Here is a 13,460-nt window from a genome sequence, read left to right on the forward strand (position 1 = left end):
TCAATTTTAAGTATGGCAAAACATGGCATTTGGAACTACGGACACACCCTTGGCATACAAGGCTGTTTAGAGCCTGTGTTTGTTTTCACTCCACTAGTTTTGAAAGGCCTGGGCTTGCAAGGAAATTGCAGCTATCAGTACTTATTACTTTTGTGAAGCGAGGCAAAAGTGTTCTTGTAGCATCTCTGGTTTTATTGTCTGCGGAGAAACTTTTTGCGTGTCTCTAAATCAACATTGTAAAATAACAGGTAATCATTTAGTCATGCCTAGTGAAATACTATTCATGTTGGCTTTGTAATGGTCTGTGATGATGCCAAATAAGGAAACAGCATTGTGGTTACCAAAGGCAGTTACACTTGCCGCCTGTGAGATCATTTCATATGTTGGTTAGAAAAATAATCGGCTGCTAACCTAGCTTTGCTATAAATTACTGATTTTTGATTACTAAGCAAGTATAGTCAGATGTTTGTGAAATGTCAGGATAACTGATACTAAGGAATAGAAAAATTGTTCCTTCACACACTTAGAAAAAATAGATTTGACTCAGATAGACTTGAGTTTGAAATAGTCTTGCTTTTTAAAGTGTGTTATTAATTTGGATATTAAAAATATAAAAAATACTTGAATACAAATGCATGATGCACACTTCAGAAGAGCTTGTGTTGAGTTTTACATGCTTTGGTATGAGAATCATTTTCAGTTGTTTGTTGACTAACGTCCTGTATGTTCACTTAAGAATAATTTTAAGTAGTTTTATTACACGCTGAGGTGGCAAAATTTCTTTTCCACAAAAGAGATTGATTTGAAGGATGCCTGATCCAAAAAGCATATTCAGGAAGAAAAGAAAACATTTCAAAAGGGATGTTCAAGTTTGCTGCTCAACAAAAACACTGCGGGGATTTTAAAAAAATAAATAATTCATTAGGGACTGCCACATTGCATGGTACAAAGTCTTATCATTAAGATACAAACTATATTACTTTCTGAAAGACATATGCAAAGGGAAGTTTTGTGCTTTTCAATTTGAAAGGATTATTGGAAGGGGGAAGGCTTACGCCACAAATGTCAGTAGATCTTTTAATGAGGACCACCGAACTTCGACAGATTTTTTTCTTTCACAAACTTGTATCTCAGCTGATTAATATGCCCACATTTGCAGATGTGTGCTGCAGAATCATATACTCAATGCTAAGCTAATATCTAGAGTAATGAACATAGGTTAATAGTCTATTTTGCATTGAAAATATGATAGCATGGTTAAGTTCCTCTTCTATCAGGTCAACAGACAACTTTGGTTGGCATTCTTCTGTAAACACTGAATTAATTGCAGGTCAAGATTAGGGTTAGTCAAAGATTGCGTGAAGAGCACTATGGGACATCTATTTTTCAGAGGCACCTCTTGTCCAGTTTCTCCTCTCCCTCACCACCAGGTGGGAGACACTAATGTAGAGAGGACACAAAGCTTTTATTATCACTGTGTTATCTAAATTTGCTTGGGCTGTTTTTGCTCCCTTTAAGAAATTCAGTCCAAAAGATTACTAAAAAGTCCAGGGAAAGCCATGTTATGGGGTCTGTGATTTACTTTACAAAGGAGAAGGAAACGAAAGAGAAGTGTAACCAAAACGTGGAAGGGATTGGAAGTGGAAAGAATTCAAAACTCGAAAGTTCTAGTAGTCAATAAGAAGCATTTTGGGCTATGGCCTGAAAATGAGGCTGCTTGACTAGAAACATGCCATGATTAAAAAGTTAAAATGAGTGTAATTCTAATAACTGTCAGTCTGCACCTTAGGTTTAACTAGAATTGAGCAAAATTATTAGCAATGTGTGCTCCATTTTTTGTCTTTTTTGTAATGTGTATAGTATTAGTATCCACTAAACTCTTGTCAAGTGACTCTTGTCAAGTGATTGTTAAACTTTTTAACTCTGAACAAAATCAGGTGAGTGAGGCTACTAAACTAAATCTTGAAGCAGTGCTTCTATGAGCCATGTCATTATTACATGTTGTGATTCTGACAGTGGTGGAAAAGAAGTGATGCTACTAACTCTATACCTAGGACTTCATCGTAAGAACTTTTTGTTTATTCAAAGAGTCATGTTCTTTCCTTAGGGCACATAACACTCTCTGTAGTAATTTTCTGATCTGAAAATACATTAATCATTTTCCTTATGAAGAGCTGCACTATCTGAGACACATTGACTGAACACAGATGTTGAGGGTAATACTAGTACAAAATCATGAATCTCGTAATTTACTGCTAAAGAGGCTGGTCAAAAATTAAAACAGTACCCAAAAGTACAAAGTTTGAAAACATGGCACCAAATTAGTTTATGCATATTTAGTTTGTTTAAACTGAAAGACACGTCTTTCTTTTGAAATTCAAAGTGAAGCAAAGAGGTACGTTTTTCTTGATATAACATGAAAAATATTGAAGCAAGCTAATTTCTGTTATAGATGCAAATACTATAAGTCCAATTTTTATTCTGAACTCAGCCAGGTCTGTGTGTCTGAAAGTGCAAATAACTACAAGCACAATTTTGCACCTGCAGTTCTATTTGCCTGCAATTCAGGTTATTTGGACATCTATGTCAATGAGTACACCTGCACATTAGAGATATCTAAGTAACCTAAATTACATTCAGGAATAATTGCAGGTGCAAAACTGTGCCCACAAAATGGAGGCTGATGTCTGAAAATCCTGCTTTATATCTCATAGTAAATTATTCACTGCATTATGGAGCCAGTATCCTCCTGGGAGTGTCACAAATCCATATAATGACCCTCAGTGCCTTTTAGATCTTTGATTTAGCTGGCAGATGGGAAAGAATACATGTAGCCAGAGAACTCCCTAGTGATTACGCATGTGGATACAGAAGAATGTGAATTATTTCAGTGAAGATTAGAATTAACTTGCAATCACAGTTTTCCTTCCTGACCCACACTTTTTCTAATGATTTAAAGCAGCTTAATGTTGTATTTTTATTATCTCACTGTTGGTTAGAACAGGTGGCACTGCTAATGCAAATAGAGAATTGTGCAAATAGGAACTACCTTTTATAGAGGATGACATTATAGATTGGGAGAGACAAAATGTCAGTTTCTTATGTGCATAAATGCAAAATTTCAGAGATCAGCAATGAAGACAGCCTGACTCTTCATAATTGTGTACATTTATTTGTAATCAATCTTCATGGAAAGTGCTAAACAAAAATAATTTTGTAGATAACTGTAGAACTTTCTTTCCTTAACTTTAAACATTTGGAAAGCAAATCTGCAGCTTGCCTCAATATTAAGTTATTTTGCTGTTAATGACATAGATACACAGGTATAAAAGCAACCATTAGTACGTACATTTTCTTTGGTAACAAATAATAATGAAAGTATTTTTGTACATTCTTTGGCTTAAATAGACCAAGGTGTGGTGCAGCTTTGTAACAGTGTTTGTTTCCTGTTGTACCTGTTATGCAAAAAGCAGTGCTGTTAGCAGAAGGGTGAAAGAAAATAATTTAAGTTCTCTTCCAGTGTTTGAACAGCTAAAAGTCATAGTGAACAAATGAAATGTTGTCAGTTTTGACAAACTGAACAGTAAAGAAGCATTTTTCTGTTTTAGAAGCTTTAGGCAAAATTGTTTTGGCATGTCTATAACTTGTTCCTACTGCAAACAGAAGGGCAGCTAGAGAAATATCTATTGTGGGAACAAAACTCTGTACATTAAAAGAAGTTAAACTGTTCAGCCCAGTCTACAGCCTAGTTTGTGCTTTTATGCAAACAGAAATCTGTAAGGATTCGGAAAAACTTCCAGTGAAATGAATGGAAAGATTACTATTGATTTCAGAGGGAGCTGCCGTAAGCCCTAGGACCAGAACCACAGATAGTGTAAATGGGTGTAGTGCAATTGAAGGAAATGAAGCTATGCTGATTTATGCCACCTGAAAAGCTGGCATCCAGCCTTGCCAAACCTTAGTAGCCATGAAAGGTCATGAGTTTTTTTGACCTGTTTATTAGAAAAATTGTCTGCCTGTGATAGCCATTTATCTCAATTAATAAACTACATTTGAAATACATGGAAACTTCTACTTTAACAATGTATGCTACTGTATTGCTTAGTTAATTTTTAAGGAAAAATATAAGTAACCTAGAAACAAAAAGCCATGATAAGATAAACATTTTGATTCCTAGTCAATGTCCTGGGTATGTTGTGAGGTACAGAAGACTCCTCCTCTTCCCCCCCCCCCCGGATTTTTTTATAAGCATTCAATTATGGCAAAACATGGGAAACATATGAGTGAAAAGAACTGACTTTAATATGAACATTGCCCAGATTTTCACATAGATCTCCCTTACCCTGTCTCACTTTCTGTTGTACTAGATATAAGAGATGAAGGGACAGGTTACTCATCTTTCCGTATCTTTGGGGGTTTATGTATGGGTGAGTCATCTACCTCTTAACATAGCTTTTGAACTGAATACTGAGCAGTGATTAAAATTCATGGAGAAAGGACTTATTTCTCTTCAAAAATAAAAAAGTCACACCGATGGAGGCCCTCAACAATTTCATAATCTAAACAGTGATAGAAATGTAGCCGTGTTAGTCTGGTGTAGCTGAAACAAAAAACAGGACTATGTAGCACTTTAAAGACTAACAAGATGGTTTATTAGGTGATGAGCTTTCGTGGGTCAGACCCTCTTCCTCAGATCAAATAGTGGAAGAAAATGGTCACAACCATATATACCAAAGGATACAATTAAAAAAATGAACACATATGAAAAGGACAAATCAAATTTCAGAACAGAAGGGGAATGGGGAGGAGGAGGTAAATGTCTGTGAGCTAATGATATTAGAGGTGATAATTGGGGAAGCTATCTTTGTAATGGATAAGAAAATTAAAGTCTTTATTCAAACTTAGGTGTAAAGTGTCAAATTTAAGCATGAATGACAGTTCAGAGGATTCTCTTTTGAGTGTAGTCTTAAAAGGCCTGTGAAGAAGGATGCAGGTAATCAAGTCGTTGAGACAATGTCCTTTCTGGTTGAAATGGCAAGAAACTGTTTTTTTCTTTGTGATCCTGTCTAATATCTGTTTTGTGGGTATTGATCCTTTGGCGAAGTGTCTGAGACATTTGTCCAATGTACATAGCAGACGGACACTTTCAGCACATGATAGCATAAATTATATTTCTGGATGCGCAGGAATATGTGTTCTTGATCTTATAACTCACTTGGTTAGATCCAATAATGGTATCAGCAGAATGAATATGTGGACAAAGCTGGCAACGGGGTTTGTTGCAAGGGAAGGTAGCAGGGTTGGTATTAGTGTGGTATGTCCTGTGGTTGTTGGTAAGAATCATCTTGAGGTTAGGTGGTTGTCTATAGGAGACTATGGGTCTGCCTCCCAGAGCCTCTTGGAGTTTAGTTTCCCGTTCCAGTATAGGCTGTAGTTTATTGATAATGTGTTGGACAGGTTTAAGTTGGGGGCTGTAGGTGATGACAAGTGGTGTTCTATTGTTGGTTTTCTTGGGTCTGTCTTGAAGTAGATGGTTTCTAGGTATTCGTCTGGCTTTTTCAGTTTGCTTTTTTATTTCTCCAGGTGGGTAGTTGAGGTTTATAAATGCTTGGTAGAGATCCTGAAGTTTCTGGTCTCTGTCAGTGGGATTAGAGCGGATGCGGTTGTATCGAAGGGCTTGGCTATAGATGATGGATCATATGGTATGTTCTGGATGGGAGCTGGAAGCATGTACGTAACTGTATGAGTCAGTGGGCTTTCTGTAGAGAGTGGTGTCTAATTTTCCACTGCTGATTTGTACTGTGGTGTCCAGGAAATGGATCTCTCGTGTAGAATGGTCCAGGCTGAGATTGATGGTGGGGTGTAGGTTGTTAAAATCTCTGTGGTATGTCTCCAGTGTTTCTTGGCCATGCGTCCAGATCATAAAGATGTCAACGATGTACCGTAAGTAGAGAAGGGGTAAAAGGGGACAGGAGTTGAGGAAACCTTGTTCTAGGTCAGCCATAAAGATATTAGCATACTGTGGGGCCATGCGTGTACCCATGGCTGTGCCGATGATCTGGAGGTATAAGTTGGAAATGATTGTGGGTGAGAACAAACTGGAAATGATTGTGGGTGAGAACAAAGTTACATAGGTCTGCTATCAGATTGGCAGTGGTGTCCTCTGGGATAGTGTTTCTAATTGCTTGTAATCCGTCTTCATGTGGGATGTTGGTGTATAGAGCTTCTACAACCATGGTGGCAAGGATGGTGTTATCGGGGAGGTTATCGATGTTTTGTAGTTTCCTTAGGAAGTCGGTAGTATCTCGGAGATATCTGGGGGTGTTGGTTGCGTAGGGTTTGAGAAGAGAGTTTACATAGCTGGATAAACCAGTAGTGAGCGTGCCGATACCAGAGATGATGGGGCGTCCGGGGTGTCCAGGTTTATGGATTTTGGGAAGCAGATAGAACAATCCTGGTCGGGGGTTAGAATGTGTTTCTGTGTGGATTTGTTCCCAAGTAGCTGTAGGGAGGCTTTTAAGGAGGCAGTGTAGTTTCTTTTGGTATTCCGAGGTGCGATCAGAGGAGAGAGGTTTGTAAAATGTGGTGTTGGAGAGTTGTCTGGTTGCCTCCTGGTTATAAATTGGTCTTATTCATAATGACCACAGCACCCCCTTTGTCAGCTGGTGTGATTATAATGTCCAGGTTGTTTTTGAGACTCTGGATGGCATGGTGTTCAGCGTGGCTCAGATTGTATGTCGCTTGTTGTCATTTGCGAATAATGTCAGTCTGTGCTTTGTTGCGGAAGCTTTGTGTATAGAAATCCAGATTGTAATTCTGACCGTCAGGGGGAGTCCATATAGAATTATTTTTCCTTTGGTGTTGATAGGGAGGATCTGGTAGAGCAGATTGATGTTCATTGGTGGTTTGGAAATATTCTCGGAGGCGGAGACGGCGAAAAAAAGCCTCAAGGTCACCACAAAATTGTATCCAGTTTGTGGGGGATGTGGGAATGAACTGTCATTCATGCTTAAATTCGACACTCTACACCTAAGTTTGAATAAAGACTTTAATTATCTTACCCATTACAAAGATAGCTTCCCCAATTATCACCTCTAATATCATTAGCTCACAGACATTTACCTCCCCTCCCCATCTCCCTTCTGTTCTAAAATTTGATTTGTCCTTTTCGTATGTGTTCATTTTTTTAATTGTATCCTTTGGTATATATGATCATGCCAATTTTCTTCCACTATTTGATCTGAGGAAGTGAGTCTGGCCCACAAAACCTCATCACCTAATAAACCATCTTGTTAGTCTTTAAAGTGCTACATAGTCCTGTTTTTTGTATAATCTAAACAGTCATTATTCTCATTTTGAATGAATTAAATAGATTATGCTGATCATTAATCTGTTTGCTGGACAATCCAATGGTTTCTGAGCCACTTCCTCCAATGTTCTTGTATTTTCCTGCAGTGCTTTACAAATATATTTCACTGATATTCTCTCCGGGTATGTCTACACTACCACCCTAGTTCGAACTAGGGTGGTTAATGTAGTCAACCGAAGTTGCAAATGAAGCCCGGGATTTAAACATCCCGGGCTTCATTTGCATCTTGCCTGGCGCCGCCATTTTTAAATCCCCGGTAGTTCGGACTTCGTGCCCGCGGCTACACGTGGCACGGAGTAGGTAGTTCAAATTAGGCTTTCTAATTCGAACTACCATTACTCCTCGTGGAACGAGATGTAACAGTAGTTCGAATTAGAAAGCCTAATTCGAACTACCTACTCTGTGCCACGTGTAGCCGCGGGCCCGGAGTCCGAACTACCGGGGATTTAAAAATGGTGGCGCCCGGCAGATGCAAATGAAGCCCAGGATATTTAAATCCCGGGCTTCATTTGCAATTTCAGTTGACTACATTAACCACCCTAGTTCGAACTAGGGTGGTAGTGTAGACATACCCTCCTTCTATGGTTCCTTGTTTCATACAGTGCATTGACCCTATTTCTTTCTTATTGGCTTTTTCCATTAATTGCCTTGCTTTTTATGTCACGTATTTTTTTAGTTGTGGTGGACATATAACACAAAATCAGTACTACTGCATATGGGGACACTGCTGGCTGTTCCTCTTCATCAGTGAGCAAGAGGAAAGTGCACAGATTGTTGTATTCCCCACTCTGGCCGGGGAGTTCAGGGAGGCAAATGAGCTGTACACTTTGCTCTCAGTCTCTGTTTTTGAAAAATACAATAATTTAAATAAAGCATGTGCATTTTCCTTTTATTTAAAAAAAAACACTTCCTGAGTTAAGGATCTGAGCAATGCTGGGCAGATGTGCTAGTACTTTATACTCTGAAATGTAAGTACAATATTAATAGTCTCATTGATTTATTTTATAATTATATGATAAAAATGAGAAATGAAGCAATTTGTCAGCAAGGTGACACATTTGTAATTTTCTGTCTGATTTCATATGCAAATAGTTTTTAAGTGAGGTGAAACTTAGGGGTAGCACCACAAATTAGACTCCTAAAAAGGGTACAGTTGTCTGTAAAGGTTGAGAACACTTGTATAGTAAACTAAAGGTCTGTGTCTACATTGGCATCCCTTTCTTGAAAAGGGATGCTAATGAGACACATCGCAATTGCAAATCCGCGGGGGATATTTAAATCCTCGGGGATATTCAAGTAGGAATAAGAGATCCTCCGGAAAAGGGCTTATTTTCCAGAGAATGATGTCTAGCCTGGCGCTTTTCTCCGGCTTATCCACAAGCCGGAAAAAAGCGGCAGCCATGTAAATGCAAATGCCGCGGGGGATATTTAAATCCCCCGCGGATTTGCAATTCCGACTGGTCTAATCTGCATCCCTTTTCTGGAAAAGGGGTGGAGTGTAGACACAGCCAAGATGTCATAAAGGCAAGTAAATGCAATGTAAATGAAAGTACATAAGAATGAAAAATATGACTTAACTTGCCATATTGTTTACAGGCATCTAAAACTGTGGATGTCTTGATTGTGGAATTATGAGCTAGGACTAAAGGAACTAACTGGGCTCCATGTGTCAATGAAAGCTTTAACTGATATCCCCTAGATTAAATAGTTTCAATGGGATAATCTATGTAATTTACTCTCTTAAGAGGCTAACATGGTAACTTATAGCATGCAATTTTCATACATGTTTGCAAGTTGAGGTAGAGACTGGAGGAGAGGGAGCTTACAACTTACCTCAACCTGCTAACACATGTTAAAAATATAACTGCCTTGTCATCGGCAGAATTTTACTTTGTGTTAGTTGCAAATTTACAGTGTGTTAGCTAACACAAGATAAGAACACACCTTTTTTTCCTAGCAAAGACTCAGGCAATTTTCTCTACATTTGGAAAAGTTTCCTTTCTTTGTCGAAGTACATCCAGATCCATCTGCATCCTGCCTAAATGGCCACTTTCTCAAGATGCCTGCAATTTTATGAAATCACATGCCAGATCCTGCCATTTTACCTGACAAAGCCTTGAAATCCAGCTCTTTCATTTAAATTCTGGGATTGGTACAGAGTAAGTGAAGGCAGAATAGGATTTTAAGGGTATGTCTACACTATAGAGATGATTAAAGCTGCCGCTGTAGATCTTCCAGGGTTTGAATTAGCAGGCCTTGTTAAGACAACTAATTCGAACTGAGAGGGGCACTTGGGTTGATGCCGGTAGTCCTGCTTCCACGAGGAGTAAGGGAAGTCGAAGGGAGAGTGTTTCCCCTTTGATTTCCTGCAGTGTGGACAGCGCCAAAAGTCAGATTAAGGTACTTCAACTTCAGCTACACAATTAATGTAGCTGAAGTTGTGTATCTTAATTTGACCTTATCCTGTGGTGTAGACATATCCTAAAGGTATTTTGTGTCATTGTTTCAATTATAGAACTATGTGGGTAAAAGACTTGGATTTAACAGCAACAGAAAAAAGAGGATATTGTATACATGCCTTCAATCAACTTTGTATTAGATCCTTAAAAGGAAAATTATGTGAAAGACGGGAAGAAAACAACAAATGAAGCAAGATCCCTATTTCAATATAATTTGGAGGAAAAAAACTGATTTAGGTTGGTCATGTTGCCAGGATAGATGACTCAAGACTTCCAAACAAGAAATGGAAACCAGAAGGATGCCTAAAGCCTGAAAGAAGAACAAATTGAGACGATATGATTGACTGTAATGTTTCAAAATCAACTATTCCAAAGATGAGTTTGGGCTGTTGCCCAGAATACAATTGAATGGTGGTGTTCATTTAGATCCTTAATGCTGAAACAAAATAAAACACTGTAGTCGTGTTTCTGTTAGACATTTACTTGTTAATTCTTTCCAATTTTCCCAGAGTTGGGATCTGATGTCATGTTCTGTCTCTTCTGCTACATGTTGCAATGATTGTTGCTGCTGCTCTGTAATTTTTCTGAATACCAGTTTTCTGATGAAGGCCTGCATCTAATGCTTTGTCTATACCACAGAGTTTTGTCGACAAAAGTTATGCCACTTTAATTAAACCACTATTGCATGTTATATACACTATTCTTTCTGTGTTGATGCAAGAGCTACAGTGCACTGTGGGTAGCAGTCCCCCATCCAATTGGCCACAGGGTGCTTTGGTAAGGGTTTGCAATGCCTCATGGGACATGTATAGCATCACATTTTGCAGGTTTTTCAATCCTATCATTCCATGTGCATCCTACTAAATTGCCAACCACTTTTCAAATGAAATGTGTGAGGAAGGGGAGGGGAAGATGAACATGTGACAGTGTCAGTGAGATTTACTCTTATGGAAAAAACAAGGGGCAAAGCACTGAATCTGGCTGTGGAACCTTTGAGAGGAATCACAAGTCTAGGGCAGATCTGGGTGCTCTGCAGCTTCCCCTGGATCTCTGGCACTGCAGCTCCAATGGAATGTCCTCAGAGTTTTGTTTTCCTGTGAAAGTTCTGACTGTTGCTAAGGAGACAAATGTGCTTCCCTCCAGCTCTGCTTCCTGCCATGTTTTCTACACTCACATTTCCCCCCCCCCCCCCCAACACACACACACAATTATCCCTAGGCCTACAAAAAGCAGGGGACTGTGATGGGGTTTATCTATAAAAAGGCCCGACTGTATATATGTCATTATATGATAGCAGTTCATGGAAGAAGCACCATCTACTGGCATGTCAGAATGTGTAAGACCAATAAAGTAGTTGTTGTCCATTGCAAATGGCTACCTGATTACTCAGCTCTTAACAATAAGGGTCTGTAACAGAGATGACGCTCCTCCCTTCTGAATGGTGAAGGCAGCTCTGGGAGTGGATCTATGGAGCAATAGCTCTCCTTTAGCTCTGCATCTTCCTACTACATTGGAAAAGCATCTATTCTGAGTGGGTGAATAAAGGTTAAATATAACCGTATTTAAAATACTTTAGTATATACTGAAAACTTATGTATTAAACCCAGTAATGACCGTAGTGATAATTTTGTTGTAATTGAGTCCACTGGGTTTACAAATGGGGTTTGAACCTGTGACCTTCTCCATGAAGTACACAGTTTGGCAAGGCGCATAAGCATGTGCTTAATTTTAAGCCTGTGAGCAATTCAGTGGAAAAAAAATAGGACTAATGACATGCTCGAAAGTATGCACATGAGCCTGCTAATTTGGCATAAAATCCTGCTAATTTGGCATAAAAAGCAGACACCTCTGTCACTTAAACGGAGTATGACTCATTAACCTCTTATGGGGACAAGCCACCATGAGTCACAATAAGAGAGTTACATTAAATCACCCAAATCAGTTTTCAAGATGAAAAATTTTCAGTCAATTCAATGTGACTAAATAACTTGGCTATTTTTAAAGTAGATACAAATTTTACATTTAAAATTAAGTTGTCAAAATGTCCTTAATACATTTCAACGAATATTTAGAACTAAAACTTAAGAAGCCTTAATCCAGCCTTTAAACAGGTGCCTGCAATTTTATGTGTACAACTTTCTGAATACATTTTTTTTCCTAATACTCACATTTTGAGAGCTCACTTTTCTAGTTTCACCATTACTGTGTGAAGAAGCAGTAACTAAGAAGTTCAGAAAGAATGATTAAACTTATGTGATTGTTTTTCATTATCAACACGTTTTTCTTTTCTTTTAATAGGTTCTAATCTGTGCAGTCTGCACAGATCATATTATTGTTTACTCACTGCTGCTTTTCATTCCACCAGTGTACAGTGGAGTACTTTATTTACATAATAAGAAAAAAAGAAAAAAACAGAGATGCACTATTGACAGTGAGAGCTGTTCTGAATAATTGGGAATGCTCTAAGATTACCTGCTTTATTCTGAAATGAAAATAGAATTGCCTGTTGGCTAGCCTCTTTCATACACGTGTACAAAAAATCCTTTGTATGTTTCTTCAACAGATTGCTTGGTTTCTACAAAGGCATACTGCCTCCTATCATGGCTGAAACACCCAAAAGGGCAGTAAAGGTAAAGCACTGTAACTAACATCATAACAGTAAAACATCCAATTTGTCCTTCATCAAAGAAATATGCTGAGTGATATTAGAATCTTCTGCTAATTAAGCTCTGGTCTTTACTTAGAAAAAAACTACTAATGATAACATAATGGAAACTTGCCTGATTAAGAATTGAAGCATAAAGCTTTTAATTATTACGTGTATAGTTAAGCAAGATGCATAACTTTACTGAAGAAAAAATTATGACTGCAACATAATATTTTACCCTAATATGTTTTCTTTTTGTAGAAGTATTATTTCATTATGAATGCTCAGCAACGTGCAAATGAACTAGTCCTAGGAAAATGTTTGTGTATAAATGCAAACTTAAAGGAAATGAACACTTATTAAGTGTTATGCCAGTGCAGTTCAAGAGCCCAATTCCTGCTGTTGTCCTATACTTTGAGAACAATTGCTCAAAAAACTAAAAATGTACCCTCATGTATCTATTAATGAGATTACAATTCCCATCTCTGCAACTAGCTATTATGCTCTGCAACTTAGTTACTGGAAATAAATGAATACTGGTCTATAATTTGCCTTTATTATTAAATAACTGTTTGTTCTGATTTCCTTCTCTTTGCCTATATTGATTTTTACAACTTTCCATTATTAGGGTGATTAAAAACCTTTCATCACATAATTGTGGAGATTTCTACCTTAATTTTTTTTGTTTTGTTTTCAGTTGAAAGTGTGTACATGGGAGGACTTCTTGTATATAATGTTCATTTTGTGTCTCATTTATTTACTTTCCCCAAAAAGCCTCAATCAATCTGGGCCTTAGCCTGGCATCGGGCATGACACAATGTTCCATTCACTTATGTAGATATTTGTATCAAATGATATAATGTAGCTTTATAAATCGAACCTTGCGCAGATACAAAATTTGTATCCACAGCCACATCTGCATCCACAAAAGTGAGTCATGGATATGAAGCCAATATCCACTGATTTACAGGGCTCATCAAGTAAG

The 13,460-nt window shown here is 38.0% G+C and overlaps 1 protein-coding gene across 4 annotated transcripts in view; it reads left to right on the forward strand.

Moving 5' to 3' along the window:
- SLC25A21 (solute carrier family 25 member 21) overlaps nucleotides 1-13,460 on the forward strand; it is a 382,587-nt gene that overhangs the window by 331,973 nt on the left and 37,154 nt on the right. For all 4 annotated transcript variants that reach the window (XM_006117703.4, XM_006117702.4, XM_075926919.1 and 1 more), the window contains one exon: nucleotides 12,392-12,458. In XM_006117703.4, coding sequence (XP_006117765.2) covers nucleotides 12,392-12,458 — 67 coding nt within the window. The remainder of the gene's footprint in view (nucleotides 1-12,391; nucleotides 12,459-13,460) is intronic.

This window comes from Pelodiscus sinensis, chromosome 4 (genome assembly GCF_049634645.1).
Source record: "Pelodiscus sinensis isolate JC-2024 chromosome 4, ASM4963464v1, whole genome shotgun sequence".
Lineage (NCBI taxonomy): Eukaryota > Metazoa > Chordata > Testudines > Trionychidae > Pelodiscus > Pelodiscus sinensis.